General features: G+C 39.3%; 1 protein-coding gene across 4 annotated transcripts in view; it reads left to right on the top strand.

Annotated features, from left to right (window-relative positions):
- The window catches only part of LARP4B (La ribonucleoprotein 4B), a 124,505-nt gene that overhangs the window by 24,548 nt on the left and 76,664 nt on the right, over positions 1–23,293 (top strand). For 3 of the 4 annotated variants that reach the window (XM_063727457.1, XM_024253587.3, XM_024253588.2), the window contains exons 2-3: positions 21,746–21,865; positions 23,013–23,072. In XM_063727457.1, the coding sequence (XP_063583527.1) occupies positions 21,785–21,865; positions 23,013–23,072 (141 nt within the window). In that variant the 5' untranslated portion in view covers positions 21,746–21,784. Of the gene's footprint in view, positions 1–21,745; positions 21,866–23,012; positions 23,073–23,293 lie in introns of those variants that run through there. The other variant, XM_054523130.2, reaches the window with a different exon arrangement.

Here is a 23,293-nt window from a genome sequence, read left to right as displayed (position 1 = left end):
CATATACAAAGTCTAGAGAATAAAATAAAATGAAAATGAAAATTAACTCAAAGTAATTTTGCCCTCAGCTGTGAATATTGCCTTTTCCCTTATTACACCACTTGGAAAGTGCACCAGCAGAGGCCATTCTTTGGACTCATCCCATTTTCTGGGCTTCATATTTTAAATGCTAGTTAATTTTTCCCACGTTGTTGCCACAAGATAATAAATTATTAATGTATTTACTGAGATTTTACTCGTTAGGTACTGTGTTAGGGATATAACAGTGAACAGGGTAGACATATTTCTGACCTCCGAGTGATAAAACTCTTGTGTTGGAGTGAGGATGATAATTTGATATGCTGCATTCCTGGGTGTAAAGGTTTGCAGGAGTACATAGAATAACCAACCCAGGCTTTGTGGGAGGATGGGGAGAGCATCTCAGTAGCTATGGTTCTTTTCACTTTATCCTGGTGCAGCCTGTCAGAAGGTTTCAGTTGCGAGTCCCTTGCTTTAGGGAGGGCAGTCTGGAGGAATCTGTGGAGTTCGGGGAGGTGGGAAGAAGGGAGATGGTTTAAGAAACTGGGTGGTAATTCAGTTCAGATGGTGGTTTTCTGCAGAGTTTCATGACGGGGTTAGAAACTTACTTGAGCAGAAGTTAAAGCTGTATTTGCAAGTTTCTGCCTTGGGCACCTGAGTCAATGATATGTCCTTCAATAAGAGAGATTGGTTATCAGTTCGTATTTGTTTTAAATGAGAAGTAGGGAATTGATTTTGAGAACTCTGTGGGATCGTAAGATGTTCACTGGACATTCACTTAGATAATTTTGTGCTGAAATTGAGCATATGGTTGTGAACAGAAGCCATGAGAAACTGGGAGCACAGGAGCATAACTCAAGGAGACAAGGAGGTAGACTTCTTTGCACACATACCGTGGCCTGTCACGAGGATCAACGCTGTCTGTGGATCCATGCATACCTGTGGGTTGCACCACACTGGGGCTGGGCTTCTCTTCAGCAGGGCTGTTCCCTCTTCCCACCAGTGGAGTTGTGTGCTTACTAAAGCCAGGTCAGCTTCCAAACTTGTTCATCGATCATACTCATTCGTGCAGCTGTGTGATTTAATTAATATAAATTGATCAGAATAGTGTAAAAGCAGTTACTCATTTGAAAACTGGAGTATCTCGAAAACAAATCCCAGAGAAACTGCTGATGGATTAGGTATAAAGATAAGGACAAAAACTGAAGAAGAGTCCTGGAAGCATTGTACTATTCAGAGTGTTTTCCGGTCTCTCAGCTGCGCTTTAAAAACAAGGAAGATCTTTGCTGATGCATTATGGATGTGGTTTATGTGAGAAAGAAATAATATCTAATTGACCAAGTCTCAGAAAAAGGCCCACGTGAATGAAGATGTATAAAATAGCTAAATATTTATGTATTCCTCTTTATGATTGCCCGTTTGATTTACTATTTCTTTGGATTGCACAGGGCAAGAGAGCTTTTGCCCTACTTAGTGCAGAAGAGCATTCCTGAGAGGCTGAGAAAGCAGATGAAGTGGAAGAGGGTAGAGTGAGCTTCAAGGGAAAGGCTGGTCTGTTCCACTGTGCTGTGAGAGGTCCTCCCTGTCCAGCAGCAAGCAGGAGGCTGGTGCTTGTAGAAGGAACGTATTCTGGGAGGTTGGAGATAGAAACAGTTGAGAGCTGCCTCTTCAGCAGGAGGCCAGGAGGACATCCAGTCCCGCTTATTCTGCCCTCCTTCCCTGCTCCTCAGCTCCTCCCCTCCCCACCTTCACTTTCTTTCTTTTGCGACAGAATAAGCTGTTGAAACAGTGACAGGGAAGGATTGAACATAACGGAAAAAAAAAGCATAATTGCAAAGACAGGAGTAAATGGGATCTAGACTGGGCATGGAGGGACTAATGAAGATGGGATCCTGACTTTGGTCAAATGTTTTATGTCTGCTCTATTTAGATTCCTTGTCTTGACTTCTGAGGTGTGATTTTCAAGAGCTATATAGGATTATTATAATTGTTATGGAATATTTCCCTTTCACTGAAGTGCTAAGAAATACGTATCTATTAGGAATATTAAATTCAAGAAAGGAAGACTTCGCATTAATGCATATGTAAAATAAGGTGTATTTTATCACCACTTATAACACTGTTAAATGGCATTTAATTATTAAGGAAGGTAATTTGCAGGTTCAGATAATAAGACTTTAGGGAATGCCTCCAGGGCTGTATTAATAACTTGAGGAAGACATTTTTATAACTATAGGTTGAGTATCCCTTATTTGAAATGCTTGAGGCCAGAAGTGTTTTGTATTTCAGTTATTTTTGGAGTTTGGGATATTTGCATATACATAATGAGGTATCTTGGGGATGGGATCTGAGTCTAAACACAGAATTGTTTCGTATACACCTTATACACATAGCCTGAAGGTACTTTTATACAATGTTTTAAATAAATTTAGTGTCAAATGAGGTCTGTACATTGAACCATCAGAAAGCAAAGATGTCAGCATCCCAGCCACCCATGTGGACAGTCTGGTTGCTTAATGTCACCATCGTGCCTGGTTCTGGATTTATATGCTACCAAGTGGCAGTCATCTTCTTAGCCTTGCTCACATGGGAGTACTCAGCAGTGAAGAACATGACATAGCATTAATACAGTGAGGAAATGATGTGCTCAGGTAACTAACCAGCCCAGTAACATCGCCACAGTACCTGGATCAGCCGTCAGATAACAGCAGCAGCAGACTTTTCAGTCTCCACCTACGATGCTGTGTTGTGATTAAAAGGTCACTGTACACTATGTTTTATGTATTTTTATGTTATGTTATTTTTTATTTTATTTTGAGACAGTCTTCCTCTGTTGCCCAGGCTGGAGTGCAGTGGCATGATCTCGGCTTAATGTCCCCCCGCCCCCCAGGCTCAAGTGAGCCTCTTGCTTTAGCCTCTCAAGTTCCTGGGACTACAGGCACATGTCACCATACTTGACTAATTTTTGTATTTTTTTATAGAGACAGGATATTACTGTGTTGCCCAGGCTGGTCTCAAGCTCCTGAGCTCAAGTGATCTGCCATTCTTGGCCTCCCAAAGTGCTGGGATTATAGGTGTGAGCCACTGCACCCGGCCTATTTTATTTCTCTTTTAGGGGACAGAGTGTCGCTATGCTGCCCATATTGGTTTTGAACTCCTGAGCTCAAGTAATCCTTTTGCCTCAGCTTCCTAAGTAGCTAGGACTACAGGTATGCATCATTGTGCTTGGATTGTGTTTAATTTTCGTAGGTGAGAAGAAACATCAGAATTTTTCACTTGTGATGTCATGTTGGTGCTCAAAAAGTTTTAGATTTTGGAGGATTTCAGATTTCAGATTTTCAGATTAGTGCTGCTCAGCTTGTATTCTGTCAGTGTTGAGTGTCAAGGTTTTTTTTAACAAAATTAATTGATGTATCATTTCATGGTTCTCTGACTCATTGTTAGGGACAAATATGCGTTCCCATTTGAGCCGCACAGGATTAAAGCAGCTCCGAGCTGCTTCTCAGCTCTGACATTTTGCCACTCTAAAAAATGAGTTTACTCACCACTTCCCCATCTTACTCTTTGAGTATTATGTATTTTCAATTGGAAACTGTAGTTCTGTGATTATGAATTGGAAAGCTCAATAGAACATGATCTGTATTCCTTGAATAAATGCAGGATCCATTGGAAATGAGGTGGAGAGAGACCTTTTCCACCCAGCAGAGTGAAGCGGTGTACTCTCCAAGGTGCATTCCTGACGAGGAAGGCCCTGTGTGCTGTGCTGCCAATTCTGGCTTTTCCTTGGTTCAGGTGTATGCCAGTGCTACTACGTTTGTCCATCAGCATTTTTGTTTTGTTTTGTTTTCAGATGTAAATGAGAGGAAGCAAAGATTTTTATGGAGACTATCAATAATCTCAAGAAAATACTCACATATTCAAAATGGAATTAAAGCTGTGCAGTAAGATAAGTTTATATATGCAATTCCTTAAGGTAAAAGTAAATTATAAAAGATTGAATCAGGCAGTTCTGCTCTTTATCCAAAAGGTAAGATTGCATGTGAAACATCAACAGGAAGTTGCCTTTTCTCCTCTGTACTCTGGCTATACTTTGTTTGCCATCTGCGAGATCAGTCCATGGCTGAGAGATGGCATAAGTGAGCGGGAGTGCAGCAGTGAGCAGGTGGGTCTGAAGGATGCGGAAGAGTGGAAGTAGGGGACGCTTGCAAGTCAGGAGAGGCTTCCTGGGCATCCAGCACACATCCTGCCAGGTTAAGTTGAATCTTGTTTGTCCAGGTTGACATTCTCAACATGAGAAGTAATTTCTAATGGAATAAATTGCTGATGGACAGAAAAATGGAGGTTAGAATATATTCTAAACAGACTGGACAAAAGAGACAACTAGCTTTTCAACCAGGTAATTTAACGTCTATATTTAAAAGATTTTAGGCCAGGTACAGTGGCTCACACCGGTAATCCCAGCACTTTTCGAGGCCGAAGTGGGCGGATCACTTGAGGTCAGGTTGAGACCAGCCTGGCCAATATGGTGAAACCCTGTCTCTACTAAAAATACAAAAACTAGCTGAGTGTGGTGGTGCACACCTGCAATCCTAGGTACTTGGGAGGCTGAGGCAGGAGAATCACTTGAACCTGGGAGGTGGAGGTTGCAGTGAGCTGAGATGGCACCATTGCACTCCAGCCTGGGCAACAGAGTGAGACTCTATCTCAAAATTTAAAAAAAAAAAAGATTTTATGTCTCTGCTTCAACTTGAGGTTAAATGAAGTGAACGTGCTGCAGCTGTGCCCTGCTTAGACTGCAGATTTTGGTTTTGGTGCTTCCTGGTAGTCCAGTATTTGACAAAGGAAGCTGTGTGAATTAGCTAAGCTTGTGTCCTAAAAAGATACTCCTAATGTAGTTGTCAACTTTTCCATTTGCTTTTCCCCTTGTGAAAGTGTGTGAAAAGATGTGGAAACCTTTCCTAAGAAGCTCTTTACTGGAAAAGGTGTAGCACGGGATAAAAGCAAGAAGTGGTACTCTGAGGGCCGTGATTTGCACTGCTGCAGCTTAGGGCTTGTGCAAAACAATGTTCTGTGCATTTGGTTCAGATACTTTATTTCAGCTTCTTTATAACCAAGAGTGGTGGTTTTTGAGTTCGTCAAAGGTTTAATGAGTAAAATGCTCTCCTAGCCAGAGGGTTATTAATGAGATGATCTAAACTCCAATTTCGGTGGTTGTTTTGTATTATGTTTTGGTAAGAATCCTAGCTAAAATGGTCTTTTCAAAAGATTGTACTCTCCAGAAGATAATGTCGTAGACCCAGTCACAGGCCTTAACGGTGGAGGGGACCATTTTCCTTTTTTTTGTGTTGACTTAGTAGACACGTTTTAAATTTAAAAACAGGAAGATTTTGAAAGTATATTATTTGGTGGTCTTCTCATATAGGTACTTTTTCAATCAGATCTTGCTAAGAAATAAGTTTTTGTATCTTGTGTCTGATTATGTCCTCCTTAGGAGGAGAACCAACTCAAACTAAAAATTCACATTTTCTCACTGCTGTTTTTTTCAATAGAAGCACCGATGTACACATATAAAGGACATTTTACAAAATTAATCTTGAAATTCATTGGCAGCATCTCCTTAGGAATACTCCAGTGTTGAGTGCCAGTTTAAATGTATAATTAAACAACTACTCTACTGAGATTGGACGCATTTCTTTTATCCGTCAGTATCTTTGAGTGACACATTTACTATAAGAACATGAAACGAACAAGATTCAGTATCATAGAGATACTGAATCTTGAAAAAAACAAAAGACTAAAATAACAGTTTTGTTGGAAGCAGCAGTCTGTTGCTCTGTAAATGTTCCCACTATTCAAGCTTACAGATTCACTTGAGTATATGATCTGTATAAGGTACATGGAAGGAACATAAAATAATCTGCCTTAAGATGCTCTCAAATTATTCTATTGTAAGATAAGAATGTGCATTTCAAATATTACAGAGTGGTGCTGGCAGCTGTGAGATAAACCATATCATCCAACTAACAGCACAAGGCAGATGGATAAGGAACTATAATTCCTATTGTATTTTATTTTCTGCACTTTTTTATTTAGGTATGGACATGTGGGAATCATAATGAAAATTTCTATTAAGAAATATATCCTTCTGCTGGGTGCGGTGGCTCACTCCTGTAATCCCAGCACTTTGGGAGGCCGAGGCGGGCGGATCAGGAGGTTAGGAGTTCAAAACCAGCCTGGCCAACATGGTGAAACCTCGTCTCTACTAACAGTATAAAAAATTAGCCGGGCATGGTGGCAGGTGCCTATAATCCCAGCTACTCATGAGGCTGAGGCAGGAGAATCGCTTGAACCCAGGAGGCAGAGGTTGCAGTTAGCTGAGATTGTGCCATTGCACTCCAGCCTGGGCAAAAAGAGCAAGACTCCATCTCAAAAAAAAAAAAAGAGGCCAGGCGCTGGTGGCTCACACCTGTAATCCCAGCACTTTGGGAGGCTGAGGCAGGCAGATCATGAGGTCAGGAGTTCGAGACCAGCCTGGCCAGTGTGGTGAAACACCGTCTCTCTAAACATACAAAAATTAGCCAAGCGTGGTGGTGTGCACCTGTAGTCCCAGCTACCTGGGAGGCTGAGGCAGGAGAATCGCTTGAACTCGGGAGGCGGGGTTTACAGTGAGCCGAGATTGTGCCACTGCACTCCAGCCTGGGCAACAGAGTTTAAAAAACAGAGTTAAAAAAAAAAAAAAAAAAAAATCCTTTTTAGCTGGGCTTTGTGGCATGCTCCTGTAGTTCCAGCTACCTGGGGAGCTGAAGCAGGAGGATCACTTGGACCCAGAAGGTCGAGGCTGCAATGAGTTGAGATTGGGCCACTGCACTCCAGCATGGGTGAAAAAGTGAGACCCTACCTCAAAAAAAAAAAAAAAAAAAGACATCCTTCTTTCCGATCCTAGAATGCTATGACTGTGCTTTTTATTATTATTATTTTTTTATTTTTATTTTTTGAGATGGAGTTTTGTTCTTGTTGCCCAGGCTGGAGTGCAATGGCGCGATCTTGGCTCACTGCAACCTCCTCCTCCCAGGTTCAAGCAATTCTCCTGCCTCAGCCTCCCCAGTAGCTGAGATTACAGGCGCATGCCACCATTCCTGGCTAAGTTTTGTATTTTTTTAGGAGAGACGGGGTTTCATCATGTTGGTCAGGCTTGTCTCAAACTCCTGACCTCAGATGATCCACCCGCCTCAGCCTCCCAAAGTGCTGGGATTACAGGCGTGAGCCACTGTGCCTGGCCATGATTGTGCTTCTGATGATTTGATTTAGCTTCTGTCATCGTTTTTTTTTTCTGATCAATTTATGTAGCTTCAAAGGGATCACAGTCTAGGTGGTAAACTGTTTTCTACAAATTATGTTTGGACATTAAAAGTAACACATTTTGACTTTTTCTAATTGACTCCCAAGGAGACTGTATAGTACTTAATTAAGGCAATCTCTAAAGTTCTTAATAGCCCTTTTTCCTTATTTAGGTAAATTTCTGTTTACTTATCTAGTTGAATATTCATTTACAGGTTTTTGTAAAAGGGTCTTAATTATGTTGGAGTTCTTGGAACACATGTCTGTCTAGGAGCAGCTTGTGCTGTCCATCTCTGCTCGTGTGCCATCCCTTAACTCATTGTTCCTAATCATAGACAATTAGAGTTAGAAGATAACTTAGCAAACTTTACAAATAAAGAAATGGAGTACTTAGACAACACTGTAGTAAAACTGCATGTATTTGAATGTTAATAACAAAAGGAAGATGATCAAGGTAAGTTGTAATATATCATTGGTGGGATATGTATTTCTGTCCTGTTCTCAGTATCACTGTGTGCTGTAGATAAGATAAAACACAGGGATAGCTGTGTTCCAGGAAAAGGCAATAGAATGTGCAGAACATGGCAGACAGAACAGGGAATAATCTGTTTTGAGTAGGGAGTTCCTGACTTCAGAATAATGTTTTTAGATTCAGGAGAGAGGTTTTATATTTGGCTCCCATACAGCACACTCTCATGGGAAATGTCTATTCTAAGGTCAACCCATAATGCAAAAATCATCAATATACTTGAAGATCCCCGTGTAAGGTACAATGTATTTAATATTATCACTGGTACAATTGTTCCAATACCAGTTTTATTCTGGCATTGAATCAAATCACTGTTTTTGTTGTATAAAAAGAGAAGTATTTAGCTTATATTTAAGTACCATATTGTAAGAAAAAAGATGCTTATCTTTACATGCTAAAATCATGATCTGTACATTGGTGCAGTGAATATTACTGTAAAAGGGAAGGAGGAATGAAGACGAGCTAAGGAAACTGTAGGTGCACTTCTCTGAGGTCATGTTACGATGGAACATTCACCCACACGCAGGGATTGATAGAGTGAATTGCCTGTAGTACTTAAATGATCTCCAGGCACATATAGTTGAATAGCAAAATTATATGTGCGTTAATATAGCCTCACTGAACTTAGTAGCTTTGTGACCTTAAATTATCCCTGATCTTAATTTCTTGCTCTGCTAAATAGGCATGGAACCTAATTAACAGAATTAAGTTTATTTGGTAACGTGGAGAAAGCACTTAGAATAATCCTTACCAGACTCATTCTTTTTCTTTCCAGGTTTCTGATTCAGAGACAAGTAATTTGTGTTTCCACATTACCCTTTCATACCAGAAAAGAATTACCTGCTGTTTAGGAAATGCCTCTTTATTTTGATTTTCTTAGAAATTATCAAGTTCTGAAATTATGATTTTTGCTATTATTTGAAAATCCAATGAGTTATGCCAGACACATGTACAAAAGGGAGGCTCTTAACCTAGTAGTTTGTTATTTGGGTTGTTTCTACTTTTTGGCTGTTACGAATAATGTTGCTTTGAAAATTCACATACAGGTTTTCAGGCAGATACATGTTTTCAGTTATCTGGGATATATCCCTAGGAGTAGAATGACTAGGTCATATGGTAACTCTGTGTTTAACATATTGAGAAACTGCCAGACTGCTTCCTATAGTGGCTGCTCTGTTTTATATTTGTACCAGCAGTGTGTGAAGATTGTCGTTTCTGAATGTACTTGCCACACTTGATATTACCTGTCTTTCTGATAATAGTCATCGAAGTGGATGCAAAGTGGTATTTTTGTTTTAATTTTCTGTATTTACTTCATTTAATTTCATTTCAAAGTGGTATTTTGTGTTTTGATTTGTATTTCCCTCATGACAAATGATGTGGACGATCTTTTCATGTGCTTGGCGGCCATTTGTATATCTTCTTTGGGAAAACGTTCATTCGGATCATTTGCCAATTTTTTTTTTTTTTTGAGATGGAGCCTCGCTTTGTCGCCCAGGCTGGAGTGCAGTGGCGTGATCTTGGCTCACTGCAACCTCCGCCTCCCAAGTTCAAGTGATTCTCCTGCCTCAGCCTCCCAAGTAGCTGAGATTATAGGCGCCCACTACCATGCCTGCCTAATTTTTGTATTTTTAGTAGAGACAGGGTCTCACCATGTTGGCCAGGCTGGTCTCGAACTCCTGACCTCAAATAATCTGCCTGCCTTGGTCTCCGAAAATGCTGGGATTACAGGTGTGAGCCACCGTGCCGGGTTCTCATTTGCCAATTTTTAAATTGGGTTATTTGTCTCATTATTATTAAGTTTTAGGAATTGTTTATATATTCTAGATATATGTCCTGTATTGGATATATGATTTGCAAGTGTTTTTTCCCATTCTTTGGGTTATCTTTTCACTTTCTTGATAGTGTGCTTTGAAGGGCAAAAGTTTTTTGTTTTGATGAAATCCGGTATATTTTTTTCTTCTTGTTTATACTTTTAGTGTCATAATAAACCATTGCTTAATACAAGTTTATGAAGATTTACTGCTGTTTTCTTCCAAGTCATATAGTTTTAGCTTTTACATTTAGTTCTTTGGTTCATTTTGCCTTAATTTTTGTGTATGTTGAGGTAGGAGCCCAGCTTCTTTATTTTCATGTTGACATTTAGTTGTCCCAGCACCATTTGTTGACAAGATTGTTCTTTTCCCCTCAACTGGTCTTGACACCTTTGTGGAAAATCAGTTGTCTATAAATGTAAGGGTTTCTTTCTGGACTCTCGTTTCTGTTGCATTGATCTATTTGTCTGGTCTATGCCAGTACCATGCTGGCTTGATTACTGTAGCTTTGTAGTAAGATTTGAAATTAGGAAGTGTGTGAGTCTTTCAATTTTATTCTTTCTCAAGATTGATTTGGCTATTCTGGGTCCCTTGCATTTCCATAGGAATTTTAGGATCAGCTCAGCAATTTCTGCAAAAAAAAAAAAAAAAAAGAAAAAAAAAAATTCTACCACAGAAGTGAATTTTGATAGGGATTATATTCAATCTGTAGCTTAATTTGGGGTTTGTTGGCATTGTAAAAATACCATGTCTTCCCATCTGTAAACATGGGATGTCTTCCTATTCATAAACATGGGATGTCTTTCCATCCATGAACATGGGCATCTGTCCTTGAGAACTAGGTTTTAAGGGTTTGTATTAGCGGAGTGGTTCTCAAGCTTTTGGTCTAAGGACCTCTTTATGCTGTTAAACATTACTGAAGATGCCTAAAAGCTTGAGTTTATTATATGGTTTGTCTCCATCTATGGTTTATCTCTATCTGTATTTACTCTGTTAGGTATCAAGAATCAATTAATATTAGAAATATACATTTTTAATAATAACAAACTCATTAGGTAATATAAATAACATTGTTTATGATAGGTAGCAGTATTTTCCAAAACAAAAAATAATTTATTGGGAAGAGTGGCATTGTTTTTTCATGTTTTGTAAATCTCTTTAATGTCTGACTTAATAGAATCTTGGCTGGATTCTTATCTGCTTTTGCATTTCATCTCTTAGTACTGTGTTATTTTGGTTGAAGTGTGTGAAGGAAATCTGGCCTCAGGTAATTTATTTTATTATTTTAGTGGTCATTTCATATAAATGAATATTGAATATTCTTTGATGCTATACCAAAACTCCACTGTCGTTTTGTGAGGAGAGAATGAGAGTGAAAAAAGCAGAGAACATCTTTGCATTATTTTGAGAATGGTTTGACTTTGTGGCCCCACTGGAAGTGTTTCTGGGGCTCTGGACTATGCCTACACCACACGTTGAGAACCATTATCTTAGTGAACAGGACTGAGCAGTGTAGTTTCACAAGAAAATTTGCTCACTGAATTGCACTTGATTAGTCTGTATTGAAAAACAACTGCAAAGTGACTTAGATGCTTCTCCTGCATGGGCAGCTTCTCCTGCATGGGCAACAGTGCCCTTTCTGTGGGAAAGATGGCAGGGGACCTTGGACTCAGCAACTGATGGAATCAGCAAGCTGGATGTTTTATTAAGATGTGTAATAAAAATAATACGCTATTTAGAAAACAGACTCTGGGAGATGAAGTAAACAAGTTAATCACACATTGTTAGTCTTTTGGTATATTTTCTTCTAGTTTCTTGTTTTTACGTACTTATAAAATTTGAATTTTTATAAATACATTGCAACTTTAGTATCTACAGTTTTGTCTTTTTTTTAAGTAAGAGTATTTTAAGTAATTGTAACATACTGCATTCGTTTTTGCTTTGCTTTTTTTTTTTTTTTTTTTGAGATGGAGTCTTGCTCTGTTGCCCAGGCTGGAGTATAGTGGTGCGCTTTTAGCTCACTGCAATCTCCACCTCCTGGATTCAAGTGATTCTCATGCTTCAGCCTCCCGAGTAGCTGGGAATTTTTGAATTTATTTTAGTAGACACATGGTTTCACCAGCCTGGTTAGGCAGGTTGGTTTTGAACTGACTTCATGTGATCTCCCTACCTTGGTCTCCCAAAGTGTTGGGATTACAGGCATGAGCCTACTTTCTGTGTTTTTATTTCCACCATTTTTTTTTTTTTTTTTTTTTGCTAAGCTGCTGTGAACATTGTTAATAAATTTGTTTACACATTTAGTATTATTTCATTAATACAAATTTTAAATAGAAATAAGCATATGAAGTCTTAAGTGTGTACTGATAATATATCCAAGTTAGGTTTTCTTTTAGTTATTATTGTGGGCAATTTTATTTATTTTTTATTTTATTTTATGTTATTTTATTTTATTTTATTTTTTGAGACTGAGTCTCACTCTGTTGCCCAGGCTGGAGTGGAGTGGCGTGATCTTGGCTCACTGCAACCTCTGCCTCCCGGATTCAAGCAGTTCTCCTGCCTTAGGCTCTCAAGTAGCTGGGACTACGGGCGCACGCCGCCATGCGCAGCTAATTTTTTGTATTTTAGTAGAGACAGGGTTTCACTGTGTTGCCGAGGCTGGTCACAAACTCCTGAGCTCAGGCAGTCCGCCCACCTTGGCCTCCCAAAGTGCTGGGATTACAGATGTGAGCCACCGTGCCTGGCTTATTGTGGACAGTTTTAAACACATAGAAGTAGAGAGGATACTATAGTGATCCTCAGTTTACCAGTCATCTAGCTTTAGCTACCATCAGCTTGCCGCCATTCATGTATTTTTATTTCTTCTCTCCCCTTAAACTTACCGAAAAAAATTGGCACATTCTAAAGCAAATTCCAGATGTACATCTTTATTCATGAGTCTTTTAGTTTCTAGCTGTTATAAACAAGATCTTTTAAAATAAATATAACAATACTATCATTGGAACTCAATAAAATTAATAGTAATTTTATCATGTCTTTATTACCTAGGCAACCTGAAAAGTTTTTCTATGTCAAAAAGTTTTCTATGTCTTTATTACCTAGGCAACCTTAAAAGTTTTTGTATGTCATTTTAAACCTAATTTATTTGACTCAGGATCCAAACACAGTTCTTGCATCACATTAGATTATTTTGGTTAAGGCTTTTCAATTCTGTGGCAATAAAAATAGCTCTCCTTTTAAATATCTTTTATTTGCTATAGAAATGAGGTCATCTCTCTTGCCCACATTTTGGATTTAGATGATGGCTTTGTGCTGCTGTGATTTAACATGTATTTCCCTAGAATTCCCTTTAAATTGGGAGTGAGATCTAGAGGTGTGATTAAATACAGGCTCTTTTTTTGGCACGAGTACTTTGCGGATGGTAGTCTTTGATCATGTCGAAAATATAATGCCTAGAGGCCCAGTTTTAATGATAATACTGAAAAATAGCTTCAGTCAGTGTCTCACTTAACCATTTGGAAACCTCCCGTCACGTTCTTCACTTGATAATTTCCGCAGACATCAATGATTATTGACTTTATTATTGTAGTAGATATTGGGATATTTTGATTTTTCTGATCCTGTCATTCACTCCCCATTGACTGTGGTTCTTGCCCTGACCAGCTTTTTGGTTATTCAGAAATGCAGTTCATCCAGGAACAGCAGCTTGAAATAACTGTTGTCCTTTAGTGATCTTGGGAATAATGAATGGGTGTCCTGCAGTCCCAAGGCGAGCACTGTGGTGGTGGTGGTAGCTCTCATGATTGCTGCCGACTTGTTTTCCGTTCATTCTTCCTGATCCTGATGTGGTCCCATGCATGGCTATTGGGAATCCCTCCCTCCCTTTGCTGTGGCCTCTGTGTCTTCCTGATGGGACCAGTTGTCTTCATGGCTTCCTGCTTCATGGTAAGATGGCCCAGGCTCATCTCAAATTGAGGAGCATTCTACAAAGTAATTAACTAGTACTCTGGAAAAGCGTAGATGAATAAGGCAAGACTGAGGAGCTGCTGCAGTTTAAAGGAGACTCAACGGAAGGACAGCTAAGTACAGCATGAGGTCCAAGATGAGAGCCCAGAATAGGAAAAGGATGTCAGTGGTAACAGTGGTGTATCGCAAAGGAAGCCTGTACTGTAGTTGAAAAAGTTACACTTCCAGTTTTAAAAAATGACCACGTGGAGTTTACTTAGCTTCTTTAATTTGGTATTCATATCTCCTTTTGTGTTGAAAATTTGTGTACCTAACATTAAGGAAATTCTTATCAACTTTATCTTGTTCAGTGCGAATATGTGTAGGCATGTATATATATAATATGTAAAATAGCTTCAAAATAATAATACCAACATTTACCTCAAAGAACAAGCCTACTGAGTACATTTTAAGATTTCTTGGCGTGGCCAGGCACAGGGGCTCACTCCTGTAATCCCAGCACTTTGGGAGGCCGAGATGGGTGGATCACATGAGGTCAGGAGTTCAAGACCAGCCTGACCAACATGACAAAATCCTGTCTCTACTGGAAAAAAAAAAAAAAAAGGGTATGGTGTTGCACACCTGTAATCCCAGCTATTCAGGAGGCTGAGGCATGAGAATTGCCTGAGCCCGGGAGGCAGAGGTTGCAGTGAGCCGAGATAGTGCCATTGCGCCCCAGCCTGGGTGACAGAGCAAGACTCTGTATAAAAAAAAAAAAAAAAAAATTTTTTCTCTTGGTGAATTTGTAGGGTTTTGTGTGTAAATAGCTGTCCTTTAAATTAACAATAATTTTGCCATGCGCGGTGGCTCACGCCTGTAATCCCAGCACTTTGGGAGGCTGAGGTGGGCGGATCACGAGGTCAGGAGATCGAGATCATCCTGGCTAACACAGTGAAACCCTGTCTCTACTAACAATACAAAAAATTAGCTGGGCGTGGTGGCGGGCGCCTGTAGTCCCAGCTACTCGGGAGGCTGAGGCAGGAGAATGGCATGAACCTGGGAGGTGGAGCTTGCAGTGAGCTGAGATCGCGCCACTGCACTCCAGCCTGGGCGACAGAGTGATACTCTGTCTCAAAAAGAAAAAATTAATGATAATTTTTCTCTAAATCATTATGTCACCAAGCTGACATATAGTTGTTTATTTGAGATGGTGTTATATTTTTAAGATTGTCTTGTGTGTCTAGAAAGACCATAATAACTGTTTAATCATGCAATACACATTTCTGGTGTACATGAAGAGAAATTTTTAGAAACTGATTTAAGAGAGTTATGTTCTCCCAAGTGTTGAACAAGGTTGATAAAACTTCTTTTTTAGATGGTAGCTTTGACAGATGAGGTTAAAAATGTGTTACTAGCATAGAGGCACAGATAGAAAGGGAGAACCCTTGGACTTATTCTCTCTGCTTTTTACATAAAGAGACATTAAATAAAACCCTCCTCTCCAATTCACTAAGGCCTGCGAGTGGTGTAAGGCACTGGCGAGTGTGGAGCCTGCCTTCAACTCCTTGATCTGCTGTGTGGAAGTACTTTGCTTTGGCTGGAGGATTCTTTTCTCCCCTTGAATATTTCCCTTTACAATCTAGAGATCTGCTTTTAGGCCATGCCGGGAGGCAATAGTTGGTATATTTTAAGTCTCAAAATATTTTAGGTCTCTTGAACCAGTAACAAAAAATTTGTTATTTATTGAAACAGCTGTCAATACTCGTATCATTCTTTAAATCTCATTCTAGATTCACACATTAGGTAAATTTAAAAAGCGTTAAAATGATACGTTATTAACTGTTTAAATGAGGTGACTATCAGTAATCCCTTCTGTTGGAAAACTTTATAAGCCTTTTTTGAAAAACTATCAGATTAGTAATTAAGAGATACATTGGTGTAAAGGTTACTTTTTTTAATAGATAGGATGCAGAGTGTTCAAGTTGGGATCACTGTGTTGTGCTGAGACTGTGGCATGGTTACTTTTTAACCTTTTATTATAGAAAATTTCAAATGTACAAAGGTAGACAGAATAGTATAGTGAACTTCCTTCTCTCAGGTGGAAGAATAACGAACCTCTGGGTCTCTGCCCCACGTAGTACTTTGAGGAAAATTTCACACATTGTATTATTTTCCCTGTAAATATTTCAATATACATCTCTAAAAGATAGGGTTTCCTTTTTATTAAACATAACCGCATCATTATCCCATCTGAGAAACTAGAATCATTTTTTAGTATTATCAGTTGTCCTTTTACTGTTGTTTCTCTTATTATTGTTTTTCTTTTTTAGTAGTTGGGTTGTTTCCTTTATCCAAGTAAAGCCATAGTCTGACTGACCAGCGTGTGTCTTACGTCTCCTTTTGTGTTGAAGAAGCCAGTTGTTCCGAAACTCCCCGCTGCGTGGAGCCCCTTGCTGGACCCTGGCTCTTGTATTTGCGGTTAGTTCGTAATAAGATTCAGGGCCATGATCACATTTTGGTTTTTGTTACCTTTTTTTTTTTTTGCAAGACCACTTCATATATGGTATTGCTGGTATTTCCATCAGGAGGTATGTAAATTCCAATTGTCTAAAAAAATACAGGTATTAAATAAAGTGTTATTTTAGTTGATTTTTATTTTTCCCTTTGGCTATCATAAGAATCTTAAAAATCTGGAAGTTAGTGTTGGCAAAAGCATCCACAGCGCCTTCTATGACTTGCCCATTTGATTGCTAAGCTATTAATATGTCTTTAGTTTCTGGATTTCATGGTTGTGTGAGAATTGATGTTTAATGACATGTAGGTTTCTTTTACAATGGAATCCATCTGTTCTCTCATAGAAAACCACCTCAGGGAGTGGGAGCTACTCCCCTTGTGTGTTACTTCAACATCACCTGGAAGTATTTGCTCAGGTTTTTCAGAATCACCTACATAGTTAAAAAAAATAATAAAAAAGTCCGAACTACAAAATTGCAAAATCACAATTTGCTCCAGGGATTCTTCATTGCATCCGAGGCCTGAGAACCAAGGACCTAGAATCTCAGTCCAGATGTTCCCGAAATCTGTGTCTTCTAACATTTAGTTACATTCTGTTTTCAAGATCGTTTTGAGTCCCGATAGCATTTATACTAATACTTAATATATTTCTTTAAATTGATTCACTCTTTTCTTGGTTTAATAAGATGTTGGTACTACACAGACATAAAAAGAAGATACATATACATTAAAATGAAATATATCTGTTAAAGTGTAATATTTGTCATACATCCCATATTTATTTCAAGCATTTTTTTCTCTGCTAGCTTACATTTCTGGCTCTGTTTGATAGCATTTAGATGTTTTTGTGATTGATGATACAATTTACACAATTGGATGAGATTGCCTTTGATCATCAGATTATTTCATTAACAAGGTTTTTGAGACTTTATCACAAGCAGATTATTGAGAATAGGGAGCTCCACTATACCGTGGAAAACCTGTACAGCTACCTAGTAAGACAAAAATAGTTACACTTTTAAAGGTATTTTTTCTGACAGTCTGATGTACGTTTTCAGATGTACCTAAAAAGATACCTGGGTTAAATAACAATATTTATCTTGTTTGGGAAGCAGTGTAGCTTGCAGTGAAAAGAAATGCCTTGAAGTCAGACCTGGATGTCTAGGAATCCTAAGGATACGGGATTGTTACAGTTATCCCTTCTGATCCTTTTGAGAGAGTTTCACTCTGTCGCTTAGGCTAGAGTATGCTTAGGGGTGATCTCGGCTCACTGCAACCTCCACCTCCTGGGTTCAAGTGATTCTCCTGCCTCAGCCTCCTGAGTAGCTGGGATTACAGGCACCTGCCACCACACCTGGCTAATTTTTAGTAGAGATGGTGTTTCACCACTTTGGCCAGGCTGGTCTTGAACTCCTGACCTCAGGTGATCCGCCCGCCTCAGCCTCCCAAAGTACTGGTGATCCAGTTACTTCTTACGTTGTTTGGGAAAATTGAATGAGATGTTACATGCGAAGTTTAGTGTCTAGACATTGGATTGAGTAAATGCTTCATGAAGAACCACTTTGAAAAACATCATTTCTTTCAATGTCATTTCAACATGATGAGAAAGAAGTCAGTTCCTGGCCAGGACCACTGTCTGTGTGGAGTTGGCATGTTCTCTCCATGTCTGTGTGTTTTCTTTACGGGTATTCCAGTTTCCTCCCACATCCCAAAGGTGTGCACGTTCGGTGGATTTGCATGTCTTCCTGGTCCCAGTCTGAGTGAGAGTGTGGGTGTGTGTGTGAGTGGCCCTGTGATGGGATGGTGTCCTCTCCGGGCTGGTTCCCACCTTGCTCCTTGAACTGCTGGGATAGGCTCTGGCCACCTGTCACCCTGAACTGGAATAAGCAGGTTGAGAAATGAATGGATGAATATAAATTGTTGTGAAACAAAAATTCATAAAGTCTACTATAATAATATAAATGCACAACAAATAAAGTGCTCAGCGAGCCTGCCCTATTTGTTATCATTAGTTTGTTTTTTAACTGCTTGGTGGTACCAATATTCTTTTTATAATATTATTATAATATAATAATATTATATTCTATACATTATATATATTATATATTATATAGTAATATATTATATAATAATTACATAATATATATTATGTAATATAATAATTATATAATATATTATATAATTATATTACATAATATATAATATAATATAATTATAATATAATAATAATATATAATAATAAAATATTATTTTTATTTTTATTTTTTGAGACAGGATCTTATTCTGTCCCCTAGGATGGAGTGCAGCGGTGCGATCTCAGCTTACTGCAACCTCCACCTCCTGGGCTCAGGTGGTCCTCCTATCCCAGTCTCCCAAGGAGCTGGGACTACAGGCGCATGCCACCACACCCGGCTAATTTTTGTATTTTGTGTAGAGATGAGTGTCGCCATGTTGTCCATGCTGGTCTCCAACTCTTGGGCTCAAGCATTCTGCTTGCCTTAGCCTCCCAAAGTGCGGGATTATAGGTGTGAACCACTGCGCCCTGCCATAATATTCTTACAGTTTTCACTTTGCAAACATTTATTCCTTGATTGGTTAAATCCAGTGGTGGTTATGCCACCATTATGACCACTGTCACTTTCTGACTCACCCGAAATTAGGTACGTAATTGTCTTCCTTGTTAATCTTTTAAAAATGTGTGTGGCTCATATTTATTGCCATTTTAAATATTAGAAGGAGTTTTGGGTCTTTATTTAGAAGTTTGGTGATATTTTTGTGACTGGAAATATGCTGTAGGAACTTAACACTTGTTTGTGCCTGTGGTACAATTGATTTTGCTACACATCCTTTCGCTTGAAGTCAGTTTCCAAGAACCTATTGATGATGATAAGTGAGGACACTTAAATATATCTAAATTTAGCATTCATCAACTTTTTATTTCTGGAGTCCTATTAACTTTGTAATTTTCTGGGTTTGTGTGTGTGTGTGTGTGTGTGTGTGTGTGTGTGTGTGTGTGTTTTTGAGACAGTCTTGCTCTGTCACCCAGGCTGGAGTGCCGTGATGTGATCTCAGCTCACTGCAACCTCTGCCTCTCTCAGGTTCAAACAATTCTAGTGTCTCAGCCTCCTGAGTAGCTGGGACTCCAGGCATGTGCCACCAGGCCCAGCTCATTTTTGTATTTTCAGTAGAGATGGGGTTTCGTCATGTTGGCCAGGCTGGTCTCAAACTCCTGGCCTCAGGTGATCCACCTGCCTTGGCCTCCCAAAGTGCTGGGATTACAGGCGTGAGCCACTGCACCTGGCCTGTTATTTGTTTTTAAGACAGAGTTTTGCTCTGTTGCCGAGGCGGGAGTGCAGTGGCGAGATCTCAGCTCACTGCAACCTCCACCTCCTGGTTCACGCGATTCTAGTGTCTCAGCCTCCCGAGTAGCTGGGATTATACAGGCATGTGCCACCATGCCTGGCTAATTTTTGTATTTTTAGTAGAGATTGGGTTTCACAATGTTGGCCAGGCTGGTCTGGAACTCCTGGCCTCAAGTGATCTGCCCTCCTCGGCCTCCCAAAGTGCTGGGATTATAGGTGTGAGCCACTGCGCCCTGCCAGGTTTCTGTTATTTTGTATTTTTTATTGTTTTGATGGAGTCTCACTCTGTTGCCCAGGCTGTAGTGCAGTGGCATGATCTCGGCTCACTGCAACCTCTGCCTCCCAGGTTCAAGTGATTATTCTGCCTCAGCCTCCCAAATAGCTGGGACTACAGGTGCCCGCCACCGTTCCTGGCTAATTTTTAAAGTTTTTGGAGAGATGAGGTTTCACCATGTTGGCCAGGCTGGTCTCGAACTCCTTACCTCAGGTGATCCATCCACCTCAGCCTCCCAAAGTGCTGGGATTTATAGGTATGAGCCACCACACCTGACCTTTTTTTTTTTTTTTTTTGAATTGTGTATACATAAGGTATATAGCATGATATTTTGATATACATAGTGAAGTGGTTACTGGAGTCCAGCCCATTAATATAGCCATCATTTCATATAGTTTTACCCTTCTTTTGTGTTAGTAAGAGCACCTAAAATATACTCTCAGCAAGTTTCGAGTGTACAATACAATATTACAACTATAGGCCTTATGTTGTACATCAGATCTCTAGACTTACTCATCCAAAATATCTGTAACTTGGTACCCTTTGACATTGATCTCTTCATTTCCTCCTTACCTGCTAGCCCCCTGGTAGTCACCATTTTGTGTGTGTGTGTGTGTGTGTGTGTGTGTGTGAGGCAGAGTTTCACTCTTGTTGCCCAGTCTGGAGTACAATGGCACTATCTCGGCTCACTGCAACCCCCGCCTCCTGGGTTCAAGCAATTCTTGTGCCTCAGCCTGTAGTAGCTGGAATTACAGGCATGCGCCACCACACCCAACTAATTTTATATTTTTAGTAGAGACTGGATTTCTCCATGTTGGTCAGATAGGTCTCGAACTCCTGACCTCAGGTGATCTGCCTGCCTCGGCCTCCCAAAGTGCTGGGATTATAGGCTTGAGCTACCGTGCCCGGTGATTAGTCACCATTTTATTCTCTGTTTCTATGTATTTGACTTTTTAAGATAGTAGCTTTCACATATGAGTGAGATCATGCAGTATTTGTGTTTTTGTGCTGGCGTATTTCACTTGGCATAATATCCTTCAGGTTCACCCATGTTATAGCATACGACTGGGCTTCCTTCTTTTTAAAGGCTGAGTAAATACATCATTCCATAGCATAGACAGACAGATACACACATCACAATTTCTATATCCATTTGTCCATTGATGGAGAACTAGGTGGTTTCTATGTCTTGACTATTGTGAATAATGCTGCAATCCACATGGGAGTGCAGATATTCTTGTGAGGTGGTGATTTCATTGCCTTTGGATAAATACTCAGAAAGGATAATATGGTAGTTCTATTTTCAAATTTTTGAGCAACTTCCATACTGTTTTCATAATGGCTGCACCAATTTACATTCCCACCAACAGTGTGCAAAGGTTCTGTTTCTTCCACGCCCTGTTGTCTCTTGTCTGACTGATAATAGTCATTCTGACAGTTGTGAGGTGAAATATCATTGTGGTTTTGTTCTGCATTTCCCCAATAATTAATGATGCTGAGCACCTTTTCTTATTTCTATTGCCATTTTTCTGTTGTCTTGGGAAAAGTGCCTGTTCATGCCTTTGACCATTTTTTAATCAGGTTATTTATTTATTTATTTATTTATTTTTCTATCGAGTGGTGCGAGTTCCTTATATAAGCCTTCAATTTTCTGTTTTTTTTAAAAGACTTGAGTTTCCAGGCACAAATGGGTTTATTTGTGTCAGCACATGGGTTTCCAAGTTTTCCAGTGTAGCCATCTTCACCAAAATGGTGTGAAGAAGAAACTTACTTATTTAAAAAATTAAGTATCACTTCTTGGTGAGTAAGGTATGCATATGGCAAGACTTCTTTAAACTTTTTTGAATTCAGAGGGATAAACGTGTGTCCTGGAAAACTTGAGGATTTTAATTTTATTTAAATAATCATACTGTGGCCTTCAAATGACCTATTTAATGTCTTTGCCATTTTACAGCATCCTGAGGTTAGCATTACACTTCTCCCAGTGGAGCCCATGACTTCTGATCAGGACGCTAAGGTTGTGGCTGAACCGCAGACGCAGAGAGTCCAGGAGGGCAAGGACAGCGCTCATCTGGTGGGTGCTGTCGAATGGGGTGGTGGGGAGTCCATTGCTTTTTTTGATAAAGGACTCTATATTGGAGTTAGTAAGGAGTTCTAAACAGGAACACTGGCACATCTTAGGATCTGCATACAGATGATTAGAGTCTCGTAGGGGAGAACAGATTTCTTACCCATCTGAGGATCATGGCTGAGACCCCTGCAACAAAAGACAGATGAACAAGAGAAAAGCATGCACATTTATTTAGTAATAAGTTGTATGTGACATGGGAGCCTCCACAAAGGAAGAACCAAAGAAATAGGGAAAACTGTATTTTTTTTTTTTTTTTTTTGCGAAGTCTAATGCAGATGTTGACGGTTGTGGAGAAGCATGATTGGACAAAAGGGATGTGACCTAGAGCTAATAAACTGGAGAAACTTAGCAAGGCTGGTGTGTTCAGGTTTTTCTTGACATCCCTGTGTGATACTCCTCCTGGTACAGAGCAGGGCCCCTCTGGAAGGGTCTTCAGGGGAATGTCAGCTGTGTTTTATGGCCTGCTTCAAGGGAGAAGGGGTAAGGAGAATTCTTTCTAGTTTCCATGGCCTGATTCTGCTGTTTCCTCAAATGTCAATGTGCCATATTTTTTGGAGAGAAAGTCCTGAGCCCCATCAGTCTGAAAAATGTAGAGGTAGCTTAGTAGAGGAAACTATAAGTAGTAGATGATAACAAAAACAAAATTGTTATAGCTCTAGATACTTAAATCCATTTATTTTTTAAATCAAGGATATGTAGTGATTTGTAAATAGTTTAATAACATTATAGTCACTATAGTAGGATGTATTTAAAGAGTTAGGATTTTAATATAAATTTTTTTGACTACTTTTGTTCATTTAAACATTTTATGTGAAGCAGTAATATTTAAAGTTCCAAAATGGCTTTGAGCAAAGTAGCTTTTCTTAGTTTTCCCCATTGAATCTACAAAGAACTTTATCTATGATGTTCATTCAGAATTTAAAAATTTTAAGGCTCCTAGATTCTGAATATCTTATGAATTCATGAATTTGTCATATGAAATGTGCATTTCTTGGTGGATTTAGTTTTGCCTAATTACTGTGGTTTGAAAATATGTTGTTGTTTCTTTTTAAACATTGTACTGATGTTGTCTTTGTTTTCAATTTTACAGATGAATGGTCCTATATCTCAAACCACTTCTCAGACAAGTTCCATCCCACCTTTGAGTCAGGTAATTCAATTTTGAGATTAATCACAGATTGTTTAATCACAGTCAAGGCTCAGAGATACTTCCTTAAGAAAAATGTTTATTGTAACAAAAATTAGAAAATGTAGATATTTCTCAAAAAGTTGTGGTAGGGGATCCATTCATCACCACACCCCCTGGGTATGGTAACTGTCAATACTGTATGTCCTTTCTAGCTTCTGTGTGTATCTGTTTTGTGTGCAGTT

The sequence above is a fragment of the Pongo abelii genome, chromosome 8, assembly GCF_028885655.2.
Source record: "Pongo abelii isolate AG06213 chromosome 8, NHGRI_mPonAbe1-v2.0_pri, whole genome shotgun sequence".
NCBI classification, from domain to species: domain Eukaryota; kingdom Metazoa; phylum Chordata; class Mammalia; order Primates; family Hominidae; genus Pongo; species Pongo abelii.
The sequence above is the reverse complement of the archived record's forward strand: the minus strand, read 5'-3'. Positions and strand labels throughout refer to the sequence as shown.